The 27,933-nt window shown below is 40.8% G+C and overlaps 2 protein-coding genes across 2 annotated transcripts in view; one reads left to right on the top strand and one right to left on the bottom strand.

The window, feature by feature from the left end:
• Positions 1 to 27,933, top strand: part of LOC131686760 (uncharacterized peptidase C1-like protein F26E4.3) — a 205,449-nt gene that overhangs the window by 101,744 nt on the left and 75,772 nt on the right. The window lies entirely within an intron of this gene.
• On the bottom strand, positions 1,685 to 27,102 carry LOC131688361 (uncharacterized). The gene is made up of 5 exons (XM_058972566.1): positions 21,768 to 27,102; positions 2,968 to 3,407; positions 2,463 to 2,621; positions 2,265 to 2,384; positions 1,685 to 2,191 (listed from the first exon to the last, which is right to left on the bottom strand). Exons 1-5 carry the CDS (start codon positions 27,100 to 27,102, stop codon positions 1,685 to 1,687), a joined length of 6,561 nt encoding a protein of 2,186 aa, XP_058828549.1.

Genomic DNA, 27,933 nt, shown 5'->3' with positions numbered 1-27,933 from the left:
TGCTCTGCCTCTGCTAGTAAAGTTGTCAGCGATTCCTCATCCAGCTTCCCTTCAACCTGTATCGCTCCTAGCGCAGTTTTCACTGACCGCACCATTCCCTCCCAGCAACCTCCCATGTGCGGTGCTGCTGGGGGATTGAACTTCCATTGAGTGTTGGAATCGGTGAACGTATTACTCAGCTCTTTGTTGATTTTCTGCTTCTCTACCGCAAGCTCTCTGCTAGCACCCACAAAATTCGTACCGTTGTCGGTGTACACTTCTTGCGGAGCACCCCTGCGTGCAATATATCGACGAATACCTTTCTTACACGAATCTGTCGATCAACTAGCCACGATCTCTAGGTGAACGGCTCTCACAGTCAAGCAGGTGAAAAGGGCTACCCATCGCTTCATGGAACTCCTGCCGACTTTTATCAGGTACGGCCCAAAGTAATCAATTCTTACAAATGTGAAAGGACGTACAAAGGGTGTTAATCTAACTCGTGGCAATGGTCCCATTTTCGGCGGGACTGGAACTGCGGCACCACATACACTGCTTCCTCACTCGTCGTACAACGCATCTCAGCTGTGAAATATGGAACTTTTGCTTCAATTCGTTCACCACCGTCTCATTATTGGCGTGACGGAATCTTCGATGATAATAATCCACCAACAATTCTGTTACACTGTTACTTCTCTCGGGAGAATTATAGGGAATTTTGCGTCATACGAAAGAAGATCTGCTGCTTCCATACGACCATCAACTCGTACTACGCTGTATTGATCTATGGCAGGCGGTAATTGCCTCAATGGACTAGTTTTCTCCAAACTCTTCCAAATCTCCGCCATAACGAGGGTATTGTGCTTCAGGATAGTAACTTCATCAGGATAAGAATCAGACTGAGCCATCTTCCACAAAGTTCGTTCTGCCATTTTTAGCTCTTCACTTGTCAGGTTCTCCGTAAACCGGTGCATATACGCAACGCAACGCAATAAACATTCCCATTTTGAGAACCTTCCTGGATTGAGCAATGGTTCTACAACGAAATGTTTGCATATGTACGCTGGCCTTAGTTCCTCCTCCGATTGTTTTACTGGTTCTCGATGGTCTCTCGGCCACTCAGTTTCTTCGTCATATAAAAATTCCGTTCCTCGGAACCACCTGCAATCAAATTCGAAAGAAGGTCCTCTTCCCCATTTGGTGGCTTCGTCGGCAACATTAAGATGTGTTGGTGTCCATCGCAATTCATCTGCACTGGACAAGCTTAGAATCTCGTTTACTCTAAATGCTACAAATTGACGATACCGACGAACATCGGATTTGATCCAGGATAAAACTGTAGAAGAATCACTCCAGAACACCGTTCGACAGATTTCCAGTGAATGATTTTCTTGGATTGTTTTTCGCAGATGTGCGCCAATTACCGCCGCCATAAGCTCCAACTTCGGAATGGTAAGTGTTTTAAGGGGTGCCACCTTGGTCTTTGACGCGACTATGCTGCATCGCACTAACCCTCGATCCACTATGCGAAAGTATGCCACTGCAGAAAAAGCTTGCTCGCTGGCGTCCACGAATATGTGAAGCTCCAATCGTTCGTAACTCACCGGATCATAACCGGGGAAGTAACACCGGCTAATCTGTACACCTTCCATTTTTCGCAACACCTCAATCCATCCCATCCACCGTTTGTGAATATCCGCGGGGATCATGGTGTCCCACCCGACACCGGATCTTCAGACATCTTGTACCAAAACTTTACCGTGTACAACGAAGGGTGCGACAAGGCCGAGGAGTTGTAAATACTCATTACCACTCTTAAAAGCTCACGTTTTGTTGGTACTACTTCACCCAGAATCAGTTCCTGAACAGCATCCAGTGATTTTAGTGAATATGAGAAAACATCCTTTTCTGGAAACCAAATCAACCCCAAGAGTCGTTCAAATACACTTTCTTTATTAACCGCAAAGTCCTTAATCGTTGCTGGATCAGTCGCCCCGATTTTAGCTAACACCTCTGGATTATTAGATGCCCAGTTACGAATCTGAAATCCGGCCCTCGCATGGACCTTTGCCACATCCAGAGCAATCTTCATCGCTTCATCCACTGTGTTGAGACTATCTAAATAGTCATCAAAATAATGTTTCTTCCTGATAGCTTCCGCTGCTTCAGAATATTCTTCCTCATATTCCAGGGCATTTTGGTTTTTTACAAACTGTGAGTGAGTCGGCGAGCAGCTGGCACCAAAAATTGCTACGTCTGCAGACGTCTGCAACCATTGTATGTACTGGTGAATCGGGAGAGTCTCTCCATCGAAATAGCTGAGCACTGCGATCTTCTTCGCGGATTAGAATTTGATGGAACATTTCCTTAATGTCTGCCGAAATCGCTATCTCCCTTTCTCGGTACTGGAACAAGACGGACATTAACGGTGGCAATAGATCTGGTCCTTTCAGGAGCATGGCATTTAGCGATACTCCATCTACCTTCGCAGCAGCAACCCATATCAGTCCGACACGGCCCGGTTTCTTCGGATTGATGACTATCCCAATTGGCAGGAACCATGTCCGACGACGATCGAACTTTGATAACTCCTCCGTAGTAGCTTTGTGAGCATAGCCTTTCATCTGGAACTCGTCTATTTGCTTGCGAACGTTATCATTGAGATCCGGTATTTTGGAAAGCCGTTTCTCGAGTGACCTCAGTCATTTTTCGGCCATGCGCCTGCTGTTAGGAAACTCTACCTGGTCATGTTTCCATAGCAGACCGGTTTCAAAACGTCCACTCGGCGTACGCTTTGTAGTTGCCTCGAGGATTTCGCGGGCCCGCTTATCTTCAACACCTTCAACATCTGGGGCTAAAGCTACTCCGATGCTCTCAAGTGAAAAAAAATCTTTTACATAGTCGTGTAAATCGTGATCCTCAGTCTGACTAGCTATGATTCAAGGTTGTAACTCTTTCACACAGGTTGCCATAAACTTTCCATCCAACTTGCGTTTTCGTTGCTATCGGCTGGTGTTGACGATCTTCTCGTAGTTTTAGGGTCGCTAGTAGATGAATATTATTCAACCCAATCAAGATTCCTGGGACGGCCGACTTGAAGCTTTTTACCGGCAGTTTTCTAAGGTGGTTGAACTCGGTCGCCATTGTTTCAAAATCCACGGTTTGCTCTGGTAAACCAAGATTCTCAACTGTATACACGTTTGACACGATATACCGCTTGGAACTGTCAATTCCGAATATCTCAAACTCTACTCGTTGTGTATCAGGAAACTTTTTATTTATTCCGCTAGTCCATTGAATGCATAAGGACTCTGATGTACCATTCAATCCAAGACTATCCGCCAACGCCCTCTCTACCAGAGTAACAGATGATCCATCGTCCAAAAACCCATAAGTATTTACCTGTCCATTTTTACCGTAGAGCGTTACTGGAAGTACGCGAAACAGTGTAGAAGAAGTCGTTTGTCGATGGATTGTTACAGTAGCGTTATTAATTATTTGATCGGGCTTAGAATTCATTGACGACGTTGCGTGTAATTGGTCGCAGTGCAATAAACGATGATGCCGCTTCTGACAACCTTCAATACCACAAACCTCGCCTTTGCAAGGCCACCGAGTGTGTGGCGTAAGGCATCGTCGACACAATTTCTGTTCCTTCACCACCTTCCAACGCTCATCCACACTAAGTCTTTTGAAGCAAGTTCTTACTTGATGACCAGTTAAGTTGCATACTTGGCATAGTTAAGGCAGATCAGTTGTTGAATGAGATAGATTTGATCGCTGTTTTGACCCATCTCGCTGGCTTCGTTCGGGAATAATTGTGTGCTTAGGCTGTTCTAATAAATCCGTCGATGCATGTGCGTTGACGTAAGCCTTCTCTTTCGTCTTCGCCCGATCACCCCTTGTGATCTTCAGTGGAGATACATTAAACGAAGTCACGCCGCTAGTAGCTGAGACCACCTTCGCCATGTACTCACTAAATGTATTGAGGTCCACGATTGAGTACTGTTGTTGATAAAGTGCCCAACTAAATTTAACGTTTGCTAGCAACTTGTCATCCAGCTCTTGCAGTAAAGTGGGATTTGAAAGATGCTTTTCCAGACCTACTGCTCTAAGATGACCGCTCAAATTCTGGACGACTAAACCACAGCTCACCAGTGTTTCCAACCTTTATATCTTTGGTGCCGGAGTAGCACGAACTTTGGCAATCAATTGCTGAACGATATGCTCCGGTCGTCCATACAATGTTTGCAACGTTGACATTATTTGTGGAACCATCGAGGGATGCAGAAGAAAACTGCTAACGGCATCTTTGGCATCACCTTTTAGACAGCGCTGTAACCGTAGCAAATTTTCAGAATCTGAAAACCCACACGTTTCGGTTGAGTGCGTGTAGCTACTCATAAACAGAGGTCAATCAACAACTACATGCCTAGCGGCCAGCTGCTGGCTGTTCGCAATTCACTCGCCCATCTCTACTTCAAACGTTTCAAAACAAGCGCTCCCTTTCAAAATGTCTAATTCCGTAGAATGTACAATTAGTGCAAACAGCGGAAATAATGGATTTTGCGGAGATAGTAATTATCTGCACCATAATTGGTCCGCACTATTCGACCGAGCGAGCTAACATTGTTATCAAATCTTTGTCGTCAAATTGCTTTTTCACTCTGTACCCACGGTGTCTTTTTTTAACAACTTTATGCAAAAAAATTCAGCATCTCTGAAACTTCAGGATATGAAAGAATGGGCTTTCCCCTTTCATTTGAAACCTAAATCAAAATGATCCGTCGGGGGGTCCAGAGCAACTTTTTATTTTGAAGTTTTTTTCGTGAAAACAATGATTTTACAATGGAACTAGTTCATATTTCTGCCCCTAGATGAAGCTTTAGACATTCGAACAACACTAAAAGTAAGAATCTGATAGATTATTTAATTGTCTATAACTTTGTTATCAACTAAAAACCTATTTGAAATTATCCCGAAAAGTAGTCTAATATTTTAACGAATTTTAAGTCTAAGTTAGTTTCACAGAAGACCTAGTGGTTTGTCAATTCACAAGCACTTTTTTTATTTGCCAAATAGTTGTGTTTAGTTCAATAGTGAATTCAGCGGAATTAGAGAGCTTGGAAGGTCTCATCTTTTAGCTGAAAATTATAATTCCCTGATACAGGGCACCATTCATATTTTTGGGATGATAAGTTTTAGATAAGTGTTGACTAAACTAGTATGATATTAATATTCTTTTTCATGATGGTAAGTGATTCCTCCCGCAGTAACAACTTTTTCAATTATGTATGCCTTCTTTTTCATTTTTTCGATTGTTCTCAGGGAAGACTGATAACTATTCTTACATGAATCTCCTACTCTGTTAGCATCTTTGTATAAAATTGACTTGTCCTGAACTTCAACCTCTATATTTGAACAAACTCAATGAAACTTTTAACGCACCATTGCAATATTTCGCGGATTTCATTGCAACGTTTGGTTAGAAAACGCTGATTATCCGTTTTCAAAATTTACTCAATGTGACAAACAGTGAACAAAAAACTTTGAGTTTTGGGATCAAGATAATTTTTTTGGGATATATTCGAGGACTTCTATGTATATAAGGTTATTGTTGTACTCAAATCATATTTTGTTTTCAAAAGTAATACCTATCGCATAATCTAGGATCAATTTAGTAACGATATCTCGCATAATTGATAGAAAATGGCCGTAAAATCCAACTGCCACAATATGCTTTGCGGAGAAAATTTGAATAAATCGTTTCACGCTAACCACTAATTTGGACAGTTACTGCTATGGTTTGCGTTAAATTAGAAATGGTGTGTCCCAACATTTCGTCTTGAACGGAATTACAATAGCTGACTTAAGCGATCATAACCTAAATTATACTACGTATGGCCCTTTCTAAAACACAAATGTAAGCAAACCCAAGCAATACCTTCCGATGAATGGTAGTCCCTTCGAACCTATCGGGAAAGATTACAAACCCAAAGCACAAATAGTTTTCTGACTCTGTGAAACATCCTTATTCAAGTTCAATTAGAATTGTCAACGTAATGAATCCCGTCTAATATTTTCATGCCACTAAACCCAATTATTTTTTGGTAATGTAATAAGTGCGAGAAAACATATTTCCAAACCACTAAAAACTGTGAAACTATCTTAGAAATAACTTTGTTAAAATCTTAAACAGCTTTTCCGGATGATTTCAAATCAATTTTTAGTGGTCAACAAACTTGTAGACAATTAAATTTTTTATCAAATTCTCACTTTTAGTGTTGTTCGAATGTATAAAGCACCATCTAGGGACAGAAATATGAACTATCTCCAGTAGTAAAACCTATATTGTTACGAAAAAAACTAAAAAAAAAGTTGCTCTGGACCCCCCGACGGATTATTTTGATCTTAGTTTCAAATGAAAGGGGAAAGCCCATTCTTTCATATTCCAAAGTTTCAGAGATGCTGAATTTTTTTGCATAAAATTGTTCTAATAAATACACCGTGTAGCAGTTGAAGTGCCGTCTGTCCGTTTGAATCATTCATCGCTCGCCTGTCAAAGGTGAAACATCATGGTTATAATGTCCGAACGGTACAATAAGTGGTTAAATACCGTTAACCATGTTCGAATTCGCACTCGCACTAATTTATTTTTATGCTATGAAATTCTCAAGTCAAAATGCTTTCGGCGGGTTTGGAAGTACCTAGGGTAATGAACCTATTGGCACACACTTTTCATATTTTGGATACACGTGATGTGTTTTTATCACTAAAGCATCCGAGAACATGCTTCTGTAAGTATTTTTAAAGCACGGGCGGACTCTACTTGGTTTGTGCTTACTTAAAGGCGGGGGTTAGTTTGAGATTTTGGTGGGTGAGGAGATTGAGTTATGTTAAGAGCAGTGACCAAGAATGGTTTTTATTTTTATCACAGGTTTGCAAGCATTAGTTTTTATACAGATCAAATTCCTTAGGGCATATTCAGCAGTATGGGATTTAATATGGGACAATAATATTGCAACAGAAACGGTCACATTCCCAGTAGACCGCTTTGATTTATTGTTTCAAATAGTTTTGTTTCGAATTTTGAAACTGATATGTGCTGCCGTTCTGTTTGTTGCTTTATTTAAAATACATTTAGATCTGTTTTGAATAAAGAGTATTTAGCACACCAGGCCCGTGCACAGAAATTTCTCAAGGGAAGGGTTTTGAATTGTTTTACGTTTCTTTTAAAGGAAACGTATAGAAACCCTCAAACTGGAGGGCCGAGTCTTGTGTACCAATCAACTTAGCTCAACAGACACCGTTACCTGCTGGCTCGTAGTGGTTTCGGATTGGTTTGTAGTCGTTAAGCCTGCCGACTAAACCTAAAGCTCTTGTATCACGCAATCCTCATACATCCGGGGCAACTTTCGCGTTATATCTGACCTGTCGACCATAATGATTCACATCACTTTACAACCACCTTCGTGGGGTTTCTTACCCTTCTTGGCGCTACTCGTCCCTATGTTTCTGTTTGCTGGTGCTGAGAGTGCCTCAGCTGCGGTATTTCTCCCGATACTGATGCCTATTTTCGCGAGTCCTTTAGATGTCAGCCACTCCAACGGAGAGATTATCGGCGGTGAAATTTCTCCACACTGCGATATCTTCATTTTCCGGTGTTGTTCCTGCTTAACACCCACTGACCGACTTTTCTGTGTGAATAGTCTACTCTCAAGTGTTGCTAATATCGAAACTTGTCGAAACATGAACCGATCCAGAGAAGCAGACCAACTTGACTTATGTCCCTTTTGCAAAGTTTCTTCAACGACTTATTTTTAAAGTGACGGAACTCAAATGACATTTTATGTGTCATAACGGCTCGCAGTATATTTTTTTCCAGAACAGGAAGTTCATAATTTTTTAAAAGTAATTCAAAACCTCCATAGGAGGGGTTTGAGCCCACCAAACCCTCACTTGCGCACGGGTCTGCAGCACGCTTCACTCAGATTCGATCGACTTGGGAAAATAATTTTGAGTCAAGTAATGAGTAATTATAGTAAATAATATTACTTTGAAAGTAGGTACAGTCCTTGTAAATATTATCCTGGAGAAAATGTTCATTGTTTTAAATTGTCTTCCAGAATACTGAAAGCGATACTATTTCTTTGAAACAAAAATCATCCCAAACGACTTACTTTCAGTTTCCGATGACAATTTATGGCACAAATTAAAAGGGAAAACGGAAGGGTATTCTACTGCATTGCGGTTATGTATCTGACATTACTCACTCATCTTTTTATTCTCGTCTTTCATCTAGCACAATCAAGATAACAAAAAATCCCACCGAAACACGTGTATTTTCAAAACTGACAGAGCTTTCCAAATCTTACCACTTGTATAGACCACTGCCAAAGAATTAATAAAGTGTCCGAATATTAAGTGCTCACTAACCTTGAATTATAAGAACTACGCCACCCTCAAGGAACAATAAGTGCCTTTAGGAAGGATCTGGTATATTATGAAACTAGTTGAATTTGGTTCTGTCTAAACCCGGAGTCCCACCATCAATAACTTATTCACGATGTCGTCTCCGATGCCGTAGGTGTTTCGATGAACCGGTTATTGAAATATTCCAAGCATTCGTGGGTACCCTTTCGGTTGCACATAGGTCGACCCAATGCCAAAAGAGTGCTCATCGATGTTTCTATAGTTAAATCGTTAACGAACAGACACCAATAATCGTCCGTATTTATGGAGGCCTTCTCTGCGTACGCCTTTGAGCACTCTTTGCCCTACCACGGAATGGGAAATCATCTGTAGGAATGCTTGTTTGGCACGTGTTTTGTCTAAACACTAGTTATTTCAGTAATTATATTTGGCATAAAGAGATGAATTCCCTGCTACTTATTCTTGGATGGTTCCAACGTAGAAACCATGAATAGATATATATCGGACCTCCCCGATGAGCTTTCTGTTAATAATATTTGAATAAATATTGTTGAAATTACTCTATTGTTCAATTTTGTCTTTGGCGTGTAAGGATCACGACTGACGTATTGACTGAATGATGGTATTCTCATACAAACGTCAATTAATTAATATCGCCAACGACCACGGACTATTACTACAACAGATTTCAAAAGTAGATCCAAGAAATTTATGTTAAACGTAATGTGGACAGCAATCTCCTAAAAACTAAACTCGATTCTTGCCAAAAAATAATTTAACATCGCTCTTATACCTGCTCCAAGTCGCTACAGGCGTCATTGTGCCCAGTTTCTAAGCTATTTGTGTACGTTCTCAAATCAGCATGCAATGGTAATCCAGATAGGAGTGTCCGGAGTCCAACCATTTCGTTCAACTGCGCCATTAAACAATTTCGATTATCCTAAGGGCTTTCATGGAGGTGGTAGCGATCACCATCCATTACGAAGACCATACCATTTTATCATAAATCTTCAACGTGCAATAGAAACAACGGCCCGTCAGACCACATACACGATAGCCCCTCTCGACAGCAACCACGCTAGATTTATGCCCAAAAATAATAATAGGTGTAAAACATCAAAACAAAAACAAAAGGAACCCCGCACACGCTCCGTCATCCTCCACCGCTTCTAAATGGGGTAGATTTTAAATTGCACGTCTGATCCTATTAATATTGGCCACCGTCTGAGGCTGGCCTGGGTCCAAAACCGGATCGTAAACAGCGCACGAGAAAGCAATTGCCCGGCCCAGTCAGAGAGCGCTTTACCGGTCGCGCGGATCAAACAGATGGGACCCGGACTGAGACGATGAAAGATCGCTCATGAACGGTACGGCAAAAAAAAGGTGGCAGAAGGCAATCGAGACGGAAAACGTTTCGTGCAAATCTTTAAATCTTCATGGCTTGAACGGTTTCGGGAACAAGTGCCGGACGTGATCCTTCAGACGCCCGAAGGGGCCAAAAACACTGCTTCCATTCAGCCACGCCAACGGAACAATGGGTGATTGATCGCGTCTACTGGTTCTAAGAGGTGGTTGGATTGTGATTCTTGGAGCTACTGGGATGGTGGTTTCTGTTCTATACAGGTTTGGTTTATTTATCTAATATGACTTTCAAACAAGCTCCCACCTTAAATTACCCTTGACGCATTTTGAATATCAAATAACATATGTGATAAGGTCAATCAAAGCAGGCGTATCCATCGCAGCACGTTTTTGTTATTCCCTTGTTTTTATTCCAGACAGTTGGCAAATATGATCACAAGTTGTTTTGACCAGAAAGTGCGCTTCCTGACCTGCTCCCAGAGACCACCGACGCCAGCTTCTGGGTGGCCCTGAATGAATCGATGGAATTTCGGGCACAAATTGACACCCAAGGAAGGAGTGAATTGATGTCTTTATTATTGATACTAATTCAATTCGGCTGCTGACTGTCAAGCGGGCCAAAACATCACACGGCTACGAAACTGGGTCAGCCGTTTCCAATAGGCCAAAAACATCTGTTGGCACACGTGACAACACGCAGATCGATTACAGCGGACGATCGCGATGACACCCGCCCGGCACCGTGGTTTGTTTACAAACGGGGTGGAATGACGCAGTGAAGCAGGAAAAAGAATGCGTCTTTCTGATTGATTTATCGCTTGCTGGGATCTAACCGAGCGGGATTGAACGCATCCTCCCCCAGAGGAGATGAATCGGAGCAGCCGCGGCAATGATGATCAATACAAATTGCGCAATCATTCCTTTCTGTTCATCTATGAAAGAGGTTGTTTTAATTCGCTTCCAACTGATGCGGTGGATCGGATGGAATGGTGAAATTGATCCGGGTTCGATCGCTGGTTGGCGGTGAGTTGTTGGTCATTGTGCTGCTGAGCTTTGTCTGTCGGCGCTAAGAAAGGCTCCACTTTACGCCGGGATTCGATTTCATCGGTTGGAAACCTTTACGTCGGACACCGGAGTGAGCAATTTAAAACAGATCAAGCCCTCGCATGTCGTCAGGAAATGAACCGCTACGCCTACTGCACGACTATAAAAAACCCCGTGGGGCAACGTTCAAGAACGCGGGCGCCATTGCATCAGGCGGCTAAGCGAAAGTGATAAAAGTAACTTTCTCAACGGCGAGTAAACCGTGGCGGTGGAAAATTTATTGTTTGCTGATTAGAATCTGGCGAGAAACGATTTGCGAGAGCTCGGCTCGTTGCCATTAGTAGAGTCAACTTTCATCGGATATGCACGACCGGGTTGAGGTTAGGTACCCTTCGTCGTGAGCCGACCGGCATCCCTCGCAACACTAATTAAATCCAGTGACATTTGCACAGCTGATCTCGCCGGTCACCGTCTTATCACGATCCGTTGATCTTTCCGTGGCCGCCGGCAGCAATCAGCCCGTTCATGTTGATCACGCACTCGCTGTTGTTTGTTTTGATTTGTCTTAATTGGCTAATTGCTAGCATAATTTCGTGATCAACTCGAGCTGATAATCGGCGGAATTCTTTGTGGCGAACATGCAAATATGAAGTTGTTTGCACAAAACTTGACAAGTGACTGTCCAGCTACTGCAGCACTATTCGTGTAGGTCGAAACTCGTAACCTCTCAATGTGATGTACTGCCCTATACCCGACACGCTGATGACGTATACGGATTGCAAGTTCTTCAGAGAAAATTTATAACTTAAACAGCCCGGCTGGAAGCGTCATTCTGGACCTCCACGGCACTTGAAGCCGTCAATATATTTGCCGAAGATAAGCGACCGGAGCGCAGCAGGAAGACAAGTTCTATTATTACTCGCAGTAGCAATATACATATGCTAGCAGGCCCCGATTAGATCGGTAGAGGAATTCGTGTTCGCTTCTGAGAATGTTGATGAATAATTTAAAGCGAGCCCAACCTAGGCAACGGTGTCTCTGGTGTATGATGCGCGCTTCCCAATGCGCGGTACTTGAGTGGGTGGTAGACAGTATCCAGCAGTCAAGGAGTCGCGGACAGTCGCGAAATGAGCTCATTTGGAGCTACTTGACCCAGATGTCGGTGATGGATTTCACGCGATGGATGACGCGTCCTGTCACCGTAATACTTTCCGGAATCGTAAAAGGAGATCATGCGCTATAAACAATGAGATTCATACAAGGATCTAAAATAGGCCTCTGAAGTCACGCGGGATGCGTATTTCTGCTAAAATTTGCCTACTTGAAGTTTTATAGCCAAATTCCCCGAAAGTTGTTGTCATTTATTGCCGAATCACACTTCCATCCGCAATCCGACGGTGACGAATCATCCGCCCAATGGTGTAAACTATTTCGAGCTCGCCGGCAATTTAGTCGAACATCTCAAGAGCGCACATTCTCACATAAATACAACAACCGAAAGTACAAGTGGTTGGTTGCTGTTTAATAAATTTGGCTTGAAGAGGAATATGTATATCGCGTCCCGCGCGAACGAGAAACGGCTGCAGTAAGGAAGAGCTAATTAAAATTGTTGAAATTTTCATTTTCTGACCAGCCGTTCGCTCGTGCAGTAATAATGTGTGAAAGATGAGGTGGAGCGCATTGAATGACCGAATGCAGTGGTGCCAAACTGTGCTTAATATTTGGAATTTTGTCCGACGGTGATCAAAATTATTTGATGAACTTTACACGAAAAAATGACATGACAACAGATTTTTCACCTCAAAAAATCTCCGCTAGGAAAACAGTCATTCATATTCTATTGAACATAATTGTAGCTTTTCATATTGACCTCTAACAGAAAGTTGCTTTAAGATGTTGATTGGAATACGCCTCTATAGTAGTAAATTGAGAAGGTCGGGAGGGCTTATTGGACCTGTTTGATATTGCATACTTTTTTTCTACTCTCACCAATTCAAACCAAAGTTTAGCCATTAGTTGGTGTTTGTACTATTTCTATGGTAATAAAAATACTAATATTCTTTTTTCATATACTTTATGTCTTTCTCTAATATATTGTAGTATACGAGTCGTACGTCTATCTAACCTTATGTGAATGTATGTTTAATTATTGTGTTATTTGTCGTTTTATTTCTCTGTGACACACCGGAATATGCAAACGAACACACGGCTATAGAAACACATTAGTACACGCAAAATTACAAACGTGCTAGCATACATGGCATGCAAACGTCCATGCGATAAAAAGAACGCGCATAATAACACACAAACGCTCGAACTTTTCGCGATAGCACAAATCCGGTCGTAAAAGCGATCAATCATGCATAACTATGCCCATGATTTCGCAATCGTGAAACCCGCACACACCTACGACCGGGATCTCGCATACAAAAGCAATTTACCCTGTCAGAAAGGAAAAAATGGTTTTCAGTTTAATGAAGACTATATTGTTTCACAAAGAAAATTTTTCCTAAATACACTTGGCCAGCATCTTAATACATGACATTCTGATACAATATTTAAATAAATATTCCACGAGTATGTTATAATTTACCCGCACTATCCCTTAAGAGAGCATAATTTACTCCTGGAAGTGAATTCACCTCCGGTTGAAAACCACTGATCTAGTGATATGGGGAAACTTATTCCATTCTTGATCTAAACCCTATACTCAAAATAGTGGACCGCGCGAACGTTCAAAAACCCACGCGAATATGCAAGCACACGGCTATGCAAACGAATTTATACACGACATACGCACGTGATTAAACTAGTTAACATACCAATACAAACGCTCGAGCTGTGCGCGATAATACATCATTGGTCACAAACGCGAACAGGCAATTGCGATCATCCACGCAAACCAAAGCTCGTGATCTTCCAAACATAAAAACGCCCCTGTGATTAAACGTACGTTTTACCACTTATAAATTTATAAACGCGATCTTAAGCGTGGACCTATAAACACCCGTGCTCGTGCGATAAGTCACGTCCGGAAGTCCCTACCGTCGGTCCGAACTGTCTAGGTCCATGCCTTCAGTTGTACCAATATAAAAGACGTCCACATCCACGAGACAACATGTTCTATGGCGATATGATCGGAACTCTAATGATATGCAACTCTCTCTTCCTTCTAGCATAGGAAACGTGCATTGAAAATTAAATGTCAGATTGACGACCCGCTCGATCATTCCAAAACACACGCGAATATGCGAAGGGGTAAACGGTATATGCACTAATGTATACACTGGAAGTTCCGTAAACGCTAGCACATGCGACATACAAACACCAAGCGGTCGAACACGTTAACATACAAACGCTCGAGCCTTTCGCGATGAGAAACAAAGACGAACATGCAATCGCGATCAACCAGCCACATTTACGCTCAACTTCTCGCAAACATATAAACGTTCCGATAATCTAGTGAACACTATAGGACTTATTATCTAATTAAGGGGTTAGATATGTTAAGATGTGGGAAAAAAAAGGAAAAGTTTTTTATTAAATACTTGCTACACGTCTAACATAGTGCATTGTCCAATAAGCAAAATCCACTGGAGATTACGACATAATATCAATAATTGTCGACGTTATAACATTTTCCGCAAAATGTGTTTTTTCAAAGAGGTTTACCGTGACTACGATTCCAGCCCAGCCTGAATGCATAAAACTGAAAAAAAATCGTTGGTATTGATATTCGTGGTGTCATTGAACGATTCATCCAAAAAAAAATCTTTTTTCAAACGGCGACAATTTATAAAAATTGAATTCCGTTGAAATGTTTTTCGGCAATCGTGTTTTTGGAAAAAACAGTTTCAAGTATAAGCCACGCCCTTATAAAACAACAAGTTGAAAAACGCTTTATCTTCACTCCTACTGCTACTGCGTATCTGTATAAAAATTTAGAACAACGTTACTAACAAGTTATTCTTTGGGATGAGAGGCCAAAAAATTGTCGATTTTTTTACCGACCTCAACATATACAGGATGTTTGGTTCATTGTTAAGAACCTCTCGTAGAGTGATAGACTATTTGGAGAAAAAAATTGTTCTACACATACCATCAAATCTCAACCGTTACAGAGTTATTGAACTTTTTTGTCTTAAAATACCTCTAACTTTAAAAGTATACTTTGTATTTTAAATCTTTCAGTTCCATTCGAAAGATGAGAAAATTTCCTATTGAATGGTATTCTCATATCTTTTAGTTAATTAGTTTTAATTACCTTTTAGCTGTAAAGTAGTTAAAAGTTAGTCTTTTTGAGCAGGTTTTTGCAAATTTTCTCGAAATAATGAAGTATGATTATGGCAATACCCATTATCCAAAAGTTGGGTTTTAGGACGATTTATAATTTGTTCTTGGACGTCATATTCCTATCTCTTCTCATTTCTTTGTAATTTCATTACTATACTTTTCCTGTAACCGACTTGCAAGTGCTTAAAAGACTCTAATCTAAAAAATATGCTTTATATCGCTATTTACAAGATTTTATTGGAAAGCTGAGAAAATGTCCTATCAGTGTATGTACAAATATCTTTTAGTTAAGTGTACTAAATGATTTTTTACTAACGAAATAACTCAAAATTTTTGTTTTTTTGGAGAATTTTTTTATCATTCTCATTATTAATCAACAAAATCTATCGTTACTATTGTTCATTTGATGCCTCTTAATATTCTCTATAAGTTTTTAATTGACACTTTGTCTATATCTCTTTTCATTTTGCTGCTATTTAACTGCATGACCTCGCCACAAATGTAGTGGGTTCGAAATCGTTATTTTTGCATATGAAACAATGTGATAAAAACGATTTTGCGTCGAAACCAAAAGAGATATTTGAATGGAGTCAAAGAAAGAACTTTAGCACTTGCTTAGATGCATTATTTCCATGATAATAATGGTGATGTTTATTATTTACTATTTTACGAAAATTAACGAAAATGTTAATAGAAGCACTAACTTTAAACTAATGCCATACTTTTTCAATTAGAGCTGGTATCAGTGAAAATGAGATTAAAATATCCAAGTTGAATAACCCAAACTCATGAAAACAAGAAAAGTTAAGTGTATCATGTTAAAGAACGAATTATGCAGCTCTTCAAGACTAACAGTCTGGATTATTAAATTGATGAGGTTAACTATTAGGATTTTCAAGAAATTAACGAAAAATCGATTAAAATTGTTTAATTTTCAATAAATTACTTTGAAAAGGTTACTTAAACTCATTAGCTGAAACATGTGAGGGCATCACTCAATGCAAAATTTTCTCACCTTCCCAGTGGACCTAAAATTATTGAAATACAAACTATACTTTTTGAGTTAGAGATATTTTAAGACAAATAAGTTTTTAACACAAAATAAGTTTTTAACACAAAAAGTTGACAGTCAATCACCCCTCGAGAGGTTCTTAGCCATGAACCAAACACCCTGTATAACTCCTTAATATAATCATAATCATAGTCCACCGCCAGTGGCCTTAAGAACTGTTGTAGTAGGTGACATTTTCCACCTCGTCTGCAATTGTAGTGAGTGATTCTGACAGGGAGCACTTCCGAGAACCCAGCTCAACAGCTCCTGTAGGACAACTCTCAAAAAAGGTGGGTGGGTAATGTCAGAGACATAACCGCAAAGAAGTAGAATGCATTTTAGTTTTCCCCTTCTAACTTGTGCCGTAAATTGTCATCGGAATCTCGAAGTAAGTCGTTTGGGATGATTTTTTTAAATTTAGTAAATAACAATTTCAATCGTTGGTTATCAAATTCGAAAACTCGTTCTGGAATATGCAAGAACTATGAACATTTTCTCCAGGACGATATTTGCAAAGAATGTACCAACTTTAATAGTATTATTATTTACAACAAAAAATGGACACAAAGCGCAAGCTCATCCTAAAATATTTTTATTAATTTTTTCTCTCATATCAGAAGTTTGGTGGTAAAATATACTAATTTATTTGTAAGTCACGTAAAAACAATAAATTTTTTTCTCTCAAATCAAGGACAAGTTACAGGAAGGTTCAGGCACACTTTCCTAATGTTTCATATTGATGGCTATTGCTGACCAACGAGCGATATGCGTGTGACGAGCCACTTTAAATTTTGTGCAGCTGCTACGTCGTCGAAAAGCAAACTGACGAATTTTTCCTTTTGTCCATATCTTAGACGTGTGTCGTAATTAATTTGATAACAAGAGGGCCGTCTTAGATACGGTTGAACCAATACGGACCAATCATGGCGCAGATAATTACTGTTTTCAAAAAATCCATTACTTCCGTTATTTTCAGTAACTATGCAGTTTACGGAAATAATTACAAATTTTTTACTTCCAATCAGATAGCGCAAAAATCTATTTTTTTCTATCAGTAGAATAACAGATATTCACGATAAAAAATCGGGTGAAATTTCGGCCAAAAATTTTGAAACGGGGCCCCTGTATTCTACTTAAAAAATATTATTCTGTAAGTTTGGAAAAAAATGATTTGGCTAAAGCAGAGTACCCGAACAAAACAAATTAAAAAAGAATCAAAAAATAAATTAGATCGATGCCTTCGGCAAAGAACATTACGTTTTGAATAACTTTGTCGAAGATACTACAGACATAATTTTCAAGGCCAAAACGTTGTTTTTTTGAAAATATAACAACATATTTTTTTTACTTTTCCATGTTAAAACCTTAATTGACGATTATTAAATTAATACGTAAAATTCAACAACTTTTTAAAGAGATTAATACTGTAAAACCACTGTTTTAACGTCTAGAGCCATTTTCCACATAAACTTGCACAATTTTCATCAAAGATTTCTATTCCTATAGGTACGTTTTGGTAGCTAAACTTGGTATAATTCGATGCCTTATTATTCCAAAATTAAATTAAATCTTACACAGGAACTGGACGAAAATCTATAATATAAAATGTGCTTCAGGTATTTTAAATTTAATTTAAATTCAACAAGTATGTAGAACACATTGAGTGGATCAATTACGGTTAGAATATTGGAAAGTTGAAAAATACTTATTCCAAGATTAAAATGCTAAAAAAACAACGATTTTGACTCTAAAAATAAGTGTGCAGTATATTGGGAATATTTAAAAAAAAAATGTTATCCAAAATATAATATTCTACAACTTTGTTGAAAACCTCAGCTTTTGTGATGGTGAAATAATTTTTAAAATCATAACAATCTGTTTGATGTTGTGTTTGATAAAGTTGCCTGACTAAGCTATTTTAGCATTAGTTTAATTCATGCTGCATTTCGAACGATAGTTCGACAATCATAGAGAAAAATATAACATTCAGAGGAAAATCACACACAGTGATCTTAAATCCAAAAAAGACGGTCAAAAGTATTCACTGGCTTTCACTGGTGTTTTTGTACCTAGTTGAGCAATGTTTCGTGAAACTTTATAGAGCATCTAATTATGTTACAGGTCGGACTCGATTATCCGGGGATTTCAAAATCGTATCACCCGGATAATCGAATCAAACTTTTTTTGCGTTATTTTCTGAATTTAAGCTTCATTCGTGGAGAAATTGGAAATAAAATGGTCAGGTTAAATTTTCCTATTATGGTAAATGTAAATGTACCTATGTTGGCTCTAGTTGATTTTTCAGAATTTCAAGGTGTGATTTGTATTTTCAGTTGGTTTTCATTTATTATTTATATTGGTAACGAGTTAAAGGCATGTATCAGTTGTTTATAGCTATTTGTGTAAGAATTCTAAGATAAACTTTTTAATAGTGTGTGTCTTTTGCAATACAGGTCAAACTCGATTACCCGGGGTTTTGATTTTCCAAGGTAAATGATTCGATTAATCGAGCACCAGAAAAAATAAAGTTACTAAGTAAACTGGGGGTCGTCTGTTTCTTGGCTCCAGTTTAATTTACGTGGTGGTAATGCATATCATAGCTAACATGTCTTTTAACCCTCAGCTAGAAGAGTGAGTGTTGCGCCCCCACAAAAAGATCCTTGTCCTTGTAGCATCATTTAGTTGACCAATGTCGAACCGGATTGTCAGGTAATAACTACGCGTGTAGTCTTCGCAAACTCTTCCACTCATACTTGTAACTAGCAAGGGACTACCAGGTTACGTAGATGATGGGTTCCCGACCGCCTCAGCGAGAAGTACTGCTGGCACCTTCTATACATAGCCTATGATCCATCTTTGCTTGAGCTACCCAAGAATTGAAATCACCTCCAGTGACGGGTCTCTTTTCAGAATCTCGTTAACCATTTCTTGACCAACTTTTCTCTACCGCGTATGGGGTCCCAAAAATATTTTTTCTTAGAGCTGTTGACGCCAAGAAAATCCTGGTTTAATAAAGATAGATGCTTCTTTTGCAGTGCTAGAAGCTGCTCAATATTTATCTTCCGATTTAGTCTAATTGCATGAAAAAGGTAATTGAATGAAATCTAAGTTAGAAAGTTTTAGCAGTTTTCAATAATATTGTCATTCTAAGAAAATATTCCAAAATTTAATTTTCACCATTAACAGAAACTATCCCTAGCAGCACTGCTTCCGCGGAACCCAATTAGATTTATTGTAATAACTTCTGTTCTACTGATAGTATTTATAACTTTTAGTGTTCAAATGAAAGATCTTACTCGCTTTTATTAGCCTTACTTCTCGTTGTGTAAACCAAAAGTTATCAACAGGAAGGGCATGAGAGGGTTAAAGATGCCGTTGGAATTCTGAGCAGGAATCAATTGTTGAAGGGGATAATGAGAGAAAGGCAAGATTGTGTCAAAGTCCACTCAGAGCAGGATATTTACACCGGATTTCAATGAAAATAGGACCCTAATTTTATCAGTATCTGGAATAAATCACAATCTTCAGCGGAATCTTCTATCTTGAGAAAGATTCCATCAGACATTTAAAGAGCTTTTCTCTAGTTTTCTGCATCAAAATTCCGAGATAAAACCGTAGAAATACGGATTAATATTCAATCGAAATTCTGAAATATGCTAATATGCTGGAATGCTAAGAAAACTTCGATCAGAATCATGGAAAGTATCCAAACAGAATCCTGAGAAGCTTGTCATCATTATCCCAAGAGATAACCAGAAACCAACCGAGCAATGTAGGTATAATGACATTTTATGTGGCCTGCAGTAACCGATATGTGTATTACGAGAAAAAAGTACTTTTAGTGTATATTTAAAAAGTTGCATATTTGGCAATACTGGCGTTAAAAACTTTTATTTTTTTTTTTTTTTGGTTTCCTTAAACAACTCTTTGAAAAAATTATTTCGCTGATTGATTCTAATGCAAACAGTACCAGAGATATAATCCGAAGAAAAACAATTTTTTAAATAATTTGTTAAAATTAAGAGTGTTTCCGTGGGCTGAGGGGCTGTTCAATCGACACAACAATTTAGGTTACTATATATTGACTCTAAATGAACAATTTCTTCACAACTCGTCGCTGTTGTGCTATCTTATGACAAGCGCCATTTTGCACATTTCGAGAAAAACGATTTTTAAAGTTTAAGATTGAATATCATGAAACTTATAAATAATAGAAACAATTCAGAGAAGACAATTGATGCTTGTACCTATTCTGTACTAATCTCTCAAATATTACGAAAATCGGTTGACTATGTTGCGAGTTTTCACTAAAAATGTAAACAAAAGTCGCACTCACACGTGTCATAGGTGTGTATTGATGAAAAAATATTATGATTTGAAGCAAAAAACTCACAATTTCTTATCACTTTTCTCGCTATATTTCAGTAACCAAGCAAAATTTCAAAATTCTGGATACGCCATCTTGTAGAGATTCGTTAGACGAGTAATGTAGCATATCTAACTCAGTTTACCCCAAAATGGCGTTTGTCATAAGATAGCACAACAGCGACGAACTGGTTCCAATCCATTAAGGTCGATTTTAAGTTTTGGTTTTTTTAGGTCACTTTGCGCGGAATAACCTGTATATAAGCTATTTTTGAAGTAGGTTAAAATTTGAGAGGAGGTTAATCCTAGACCCCCCAATTGCCCGAAAAAATGTTCTATTGACTGCTATAATCGAATTAGCACTATTATAAGACCATATAGCTGAAATTTGATTTTTTTTCAAAACACCCAGATATTCGAATCATTTTCCCCGGATAATCGAATCACGGATAATCGAGTCCCCGGATAATCGAATCCCCGGATAATCGAGTCCGACCTGTAATACCTGCTCCTATTTTAATAAAACTTTTTTTATCCAACAATTTTTTTTTTAATTTATTATTTTGGAGTAACTTTTCTAATGATGCTATTTACTTATATATTTATAGGGGAATATGGGGAGACTTGACCAGGCGCAAAATTCTATTACTGTCTATGACGTGTTCTATTAGGTTCTTAACAAAATTTCAAAAATATTTTTAAGCTTCTTTCGATCCCTTAAGGTAATTTCAAAAGATTGGAATGAAAAATACTTTCCTTATAGAAAATATTACACATGTAATAAATTTACGTTAAATGTATCTGTATGTCTACTCAACTAATAACTACTTTTTAAAGTACTGATATATCATCTTATTCCTTATGAAGTGGTGAAATGATTTTACATAAATCGGAATATTGGAATAGTTATTACTACAAAAGTCTTGAAATAAACTTAATACTGAAAATGAGAATTCATAATAATAAGGGATCAAATTTAATGAATGAAGAAGGCGTTGCGTTGCGTTGCGTTGCGTTGTGACGATGATTTTGGCGGATTGCACACTGACTTCATCATGTTTGACTGCTGATTATCTAATAAGAGTTACTTAGGAAATGGTAAGTAGAAGTTCATACCAATTCGACCTATATTAAAACCTCAACAGCATGATAGCCATCATTGCCGGCCGCCCCCATCTCCATCGTTCACGGGGAAGGATAAAAGATAAGGTAGACAGGAAGTGTTGATGCTCCAAATTACGTCGAGGAATTTCCACGTCATTTCGTCCGGGCACGTACTCGTCGTCCTCCAAAGGGATGCGCCGGACTCTTCTCACATCCCGCCGGGTAGTACCGTTTGTCGTCTTAATTTCAACCACCCTAACGTGTCCGTCGGGCCCTGGGAACACATCCACGACTCGACCCATTGGCCATTGCTTGGGTTTTTCGTTGTCGGTGACTAAAAGGACAAAATCACCCACTGAAAGATTCCGTGCCGCTCGCTTCCATTTCGTCATACGCTGAAGAGATAGAACGTACTCGGACTGCCACCGAGATCTGAATTCTTGGCTGACTCGTTGAACATACTGCCACCTATTTAGGGATCCAACCTCACGCTCCAACTGGTTTATCTCAGGAACAGTGTTTAGTGGGCGCCCGATGAGAAAGTGCGCCGGCGTGAGAGGTTGTGGCTCGTTGGGATCATTGGAGAGTGGAGTGATCGGACGAGAGTTCATGCAGGCTGCTACTTGTGCGAGAACGGTACTCAGCTCCTCGAACGTGAAACGAGCGTCACCTCCGAGCTTAGACAGGAAGCCCTTCGCAACCTTGATGCCAGCTTCCCACAGTCCCCCGTGGTGAGGCGACCGGGCAGGAATGAACATCCACTGGATGCCTTTGTTGGTGAAAAAATCAACAATCTCATCGTCACTCTCTGTTGTGTTGATCTGTTGATATAGTTCACGAAACTTCCTTGCCGCTCCCCGAAGGTTAGTAGCGTTGTCCGAATAAATTTTGTTTGGTAATCCGTACCGACTGCTAAAGCGAGTGAAAGCGGCGATGAAGGCAGTCGTGCTGAGGTCGGTAACTGCTTCTAGATGCACGGCTCGTGTTGAAAAGCATACGAACAGTGCGATGTAGCCCTTAGTGGCCGCAGCACCACGGGTTCGACGACCGATGATGTTGACGGGCCCAGCGTAGTCAATGCCGGTGATGGAAAAGGGTGGTAGTGGTTTCAAGCGGTCCTCTGGAAGTTGTCCCATGAGCTGATGAACTGGTACAGGCTTCGCTCGAACGCATTCAACGCATGCTCGACAGGTCTTCCGGGCTGCACTCGTCCCACGAGTGATCCAAAAACGTCTGCGTACTGCTGCCAAAAGCGATTGTGGTCCACAATGAAGTTGCGCATGGTGCTCGTGGTGAAGAACAAGTGCGGTGAGAACTGAATTGTGAGGCAACAAGATCGGATGTCTCGTATCGTAGCTGAGATCTGATAATTGCAGTCTGCCGCCCACCCTGAGCAGATGATTTTCATCCAAGAACGGTTTAAGTTGGCAAAGAGAGCTGGTGCAATTGACGTCACGATTCTTATCAAGTTGGTTGATCTCCTTACCATAGTATTGATTCTGAACGTGCCTCACGAAGATTTGCATTGCGTTGTCAATTTCGAGCGGTGTTAAACGGGATTCCACTCTATTGGCTCGGTGGCGAAAGCGCAGTATACGAGCGGTGATGCGCAAAAGAAGCTGCATATTCGGGTAGTACCTGTTCAGCATCTCGTCGAGAAAGTTGTTCTCATAAACAGCTAGATACACGGTTGCTGCAATGCGTTGCTCCCTATCTACCTGTCGTTGCTGAACAGCATTAAGACCAACAATGGGCAGGTTGTCCCCACCATCATTAGAGCCGCACCAGGTCGGGCCATGCCACCAAAGCGAATTCTTAATTATTTTGTCTGGCGAAACTCCTCTTGAAATCAGGTCGGCTGGGTTATGTTGCGTGTCCACGTGTTGCCAGTTGATTGCAGGAAGATGGGTGGTTATTTCTGCCACTCGATTGGCAATGAAAGTCTTCCACCTCGAAGCACCACCAGCAATCCATGCCAGTGCCACCGTTGAATCCGAATAAGCTCGCATTTCGTGAAAGGACAATGCGAGTGCGGTCTTCACGTTCACCATCAGTCGGGAGAGGATGACAGCTGCACATAACTCCAGACGGGGAAGCGTTGTTCGTCCGTTGCCGATCGGTGCAGTCCGAGATTTCGCACACAAAAGATGCGATGATGTGTTACCGTCGTCGTTAATGGCTCGGATGTAGACGCACGCTCCCATGGCTCGCTCGGATGCATCACTGTAGCCGTGCAGGTAATATCGCGACGTTCCCTGCGTGCCGATTACTCGACGTGGTACCTGCAATGAATTGAGATCGGAAAGGCTTTGCACAAACACTAACCAATGTTGAACTAACTCACCGGGGGGAGTTTCATCCCAGGCCACCTTCAGCTCCCACAATTGTTGCATGACCATCTTTGCTTTCACGACGATCGGGGCCAATAGTCCAAGCGGGTCGAAAATACTGGCGATTTGAGAAAGCATGGTCCGCTTAGTGGGCTGAAAGATCTTGTTCGGTATGTTTGAAAACTGGAACTGGTCGCTGCACGGCTGCCAGTGGATGCCGAGGGCCTTGATAGTGCGTGTATCGTTGATTTCAATCGATGTTTGCATTTCGAGATCGGCGGCTGGAACACCGTCGAGCACTGCTGCGCTGTTTGATGCCCACTTCCGCAAGTAGAATCCACCGGAAGCAAAAATCGTTGATAACTGCTGTCGTAGTAGGATGGCTTCTTCTTCGGAATCAGCGCCAGTCAGAACGTCGTCCACGTAGGTTCCCTTTTCTGCTTTCTCAACCGCCGTCGGATGCTGTTGTCTGTGCGATTCCAACAGTTGCTGTACACATTTTGTCGCCAAATACGATGCACTTTTGGTTCCGTATGTGACTGTATTCAGCCGATACTCGCTTACCGGCTCGTCGCTCGACCATCGCCAAAGGATCCGTTGAAAATCACGATCCGCTTCGTGGATTTCAACCATACGATACATTTGTTTTATATCACCGGTGACCACAAATGCCGGCAAACGAAACCGAAGAAGAATGTTGACCAACGAGTCTTGTAGAACGGGCCCGGCCATAAGCACGTCATTAAGTGATTTAGTGCTGGTCGTCTTCGCTGAGGCGTCAAAGACGACACGACATTTTGTGGTAGAACTGGCTTCTTTGACTACACAATGATGGGGGAGATATACGCTACCTTTGGGTGCTGGGCACTCAGCAAGCGTCATATGCCCGAGTTCGAGGTACTCCCGAAGAAAAGCATGATATTCGTGCTTGAGTTGAGGGTTTCGATGTAATTTTCGCTCGATGTGGCTCAAACGTTTCTCAGCCATTTGCCTCGAGTCGCCAAGTTGACTCGGGGGGTGCAGAAATGGTAGCCGAACTGTAAACTTCCCGCTGGCATCTCGAACGGTATGTTTAAGAAAATATTCTTCGCACAGTTTTTCCTCCTCACTGAGATGAGATGAAGTTTCAACGTACTCCTCAAGCTCCCAAAAGCGTCGCAATTGCTGGCAAAGGCTTTCATCAGTTGACGTCAAAAAACACGTTGAAATTTTACTCTGCGGCAAAACGCTGGTATCTCGATAACGACCAGCAACCACCCACCCTAATTTGGTGTTTTGCAAAGTGGGGAAGCTGTCATCGGTGCTGAGGGTGATTTTGCCAGGTTCGAGCAGCTGAAAGAAAAGTTCAATGCCGAGCAGGACGTTGATCTTACCAGGGCGATGAAACAGAGGATCAGCAAGGTTGATGGAGGAAGGAATTGGCCAACCGTCGATATTAGCTTGCTTTACAGGTAGTGTTTTAGTGATCCTTTCTAGCACCATACACGGAACGGTAGTGCGATAGTCCGAGCATCGGGATGCAATGATAATTTGCACGCATTTGTCTGCGTGTGCAGGAGTGGATGATATTCCTTCTAAGTCCATGTCTGCTTCCACCAGATCCAGGCCGAGTTCGTTAGAAAAGCTCTCGCTGATGAAGCTAACTTGGGACGCGCAATCCAAAACAGCGCGACAGGCGTGTGGTCGTCCGTGTTTGTCCAAAACGTTGATGGCAACAGTGGCAAGCAGAACATTGGAGGCGTCAATATTAGTGGTTAAATCAAGGGCCGAAATCAGCGATTGGGCGGCCGGATTACCACTAGCATGAGCAGTGTACGATGTTGACGGAGTTTGTTGAAAATTTGGTGGCTCAAGAGCGTTGTGCAGCAGGGTGTGGTGGAGTAAACCACATTTTCTGCAGTTTCCAGATTTGCACGTTTCACCGGGGTGCTTCCTCAAACAATTGCGACATAACCTTTGTTTGCTGACAGTAGCTAATCTTTCCTCGGTGCTCATGTGCATGAACTTACCGCATTGGTAGATAGGATGTGATGATTTTCCGCAGACGTCGCAATTTAACGATGTATTGGTTGCGACGAAAGTTGCGGCTCCTCTGTACTGTGGTTTCACGGGAGGCTTGTAGGTAGCAACCGTCCGTTGCCTTGCTGGGTGTGCTGATTGCAGAGCAAAGCTACGTGATTCGATGAAACTGAGAAAAGATTTTAGTGTGATCTCCGCTTCTGGCATATCAGCCGCCCTTTGACACCATAGCTGCTTAGTCTCATGATCCAATTTTTCGACAAGAATGAATAGAAGCCACGTGTCGCGATCCTCCCTGTGCATGGCTTGAAGGGCTCGAACGACCTCGTCTGAAACGTCGTGCAATGAACGTAAGCCGTGAGCAGATGCTGATGTCAAGGCTGGTTGGCTTAGAAAACGTTCAATGTGTTTGTGAGCAATTTCGAGCGGCTTGTCGTAGCGTGATCTCAGCTTTAGCAAGGCAGGCGCGTAATTTGCGTCTTCAATCTTGAGGTGCGAAATGAGCGAAGCAGCCTCACCAGACAGATTAGTCTTAAGAAAATATAATTTTTGACTATCCTTTAGCGATGGATTTTGATCAACCATGCTTTGGAATAGATCGATAAAGGACTGCCACTCGAGATAATTACCGCAAAATACAGGCAAATTCATTCGAGGCAACTTTAGGTCTGACGACGGCATTTGCGCTGGAGTAAAATTAGGTGCCGTAGAATTTTCACCAGATACGGGCGCCATTCTAGCAGCCATCATGCGAAGAAACTCGGCCTGTTGTTGAGCGAGTTGATTTATAACGTCATTTTGGGACGACGAATGCATTTCTGCAAGGCTATCACGATTTTTAATCACTTTTAGAATCTTTAATAGACGATTTTTCAGCGTGATATACGCCTCTTCGAATTGGCACAGTCGCTCAATGGCGTCATCATACATTTCGTCGTTCGCACTAGCATCCAAAATTCTTTTGTGCACTGAACAATAAGCAGCCCAAATATCATGGAGCGCGTCCAATTCTGTTTGCACATCGACTTCTTCAGCCGTTTCTGGCTTGAATTTTAGCACTGAATCGGACACGCGTTTGAGTCGCGGCTCAAGTGATTTTCGCTCACGAATGAGCTTTTCCATCGTCATTAAATTCGCGCACTAAAGTTCACTATAGACACCTTTGTTCTCACAGTGTGATTTTCTACGATCACTGTGTCACGGATTAGCAGTACCACTAATGACCTTTTCGGCGGGAAACGAGGCCAACGCACACGACACGGAAAATGATCGAGATAACGCGGTTCACGACGAAACTCTTCGCGAATCCGGTTCGAAGGACCATATGATTCTGTGAGGTCCAAAGCGATAGCGAACCGTCGAAAAAAGGGCGCGTTTCGGTTCGAAAATATCGGTTAACGTACAACGATGGGTTTTGTTTTACTAAGAGAGCGATTTATATTTCCCTTCCCCTTTTATATAATTCAATACAGGCGCAAAACAATTTATATGTGTATTAGACCTCTCCACATTTTGAAAAAGTTTTGAAATATGCATGGGTCAGCTCAAATTTTTGTTCTAGGTGTGAATTTAAGAACTTTCGCCAAAAATGGCCTCATTTGGACATGATTTAGAGGTGTCTCCAATCAAAAATCGTGTTTTTGCTATGTTTCCATGGTAACATCACTTACACTCTGATTTAATAGGCCCTACATGCCCACATATCATCAAAGCTTGTTCCTTACACATATCTTAACATGTTTTAACAGGTGAACATAGCTCTAATCGCAATAGAAAATTTGTTAACTGGTTTTTTATATAGAGAAGAATACCAAAACTAAGAAAAATACTACTAATTTTCCTTGGTTTTGATATACTTTTCTATATGAAAATCCAGTTAACAAATTTTCTACTGCGATTAGAGCTATGTTCACCTGTTAAAACATGTTAAGATATGTGTAAGGAACAAGCTTT

This window comes from Topomyia yanbarensis, chromosome 3 (assembly GCF_030247195.1).
Source record: "Topomyia yanbarensis strain Yona2022 chromosome 3, ASM3024719v1, whole genome shotgun sequence".
NCBI classification, from domain to species: Eukaryota; Metazoa; Arthropoda; class Insecta; order Diptera; family Culicidae; genus Topomyia; species Topomyia yanbarensis.
This window is presented reverse-complemented; position numbering and strand designations above follow the sequence as displayed.

Excerpts from the sequence above, each read along its gene's own strand:
- LOC131688361 (XM_058972566.1), bottom strand. The coding sequence starts at position 27,102 with ATGGAAAAGCTCATTCGTGAGCGAAAATCACTTGAGCCGCGACTCAAA. Across the intron at positions 3,408-21,767 it reads TGACGTGGAAATTCCTCGAC|TAACGCTCTACGGTAAAAAT; the intron begins GTAATTTGGAGC and ends GCGTACTTCCAG. Across the intron at positions 2,192-2,264 it reads GAGACTCTCCCGATTCACCA|TTTGTAAAAAACCAAAATGC; the intron begins GTACATACAATG and ends ACTCACTCACAG.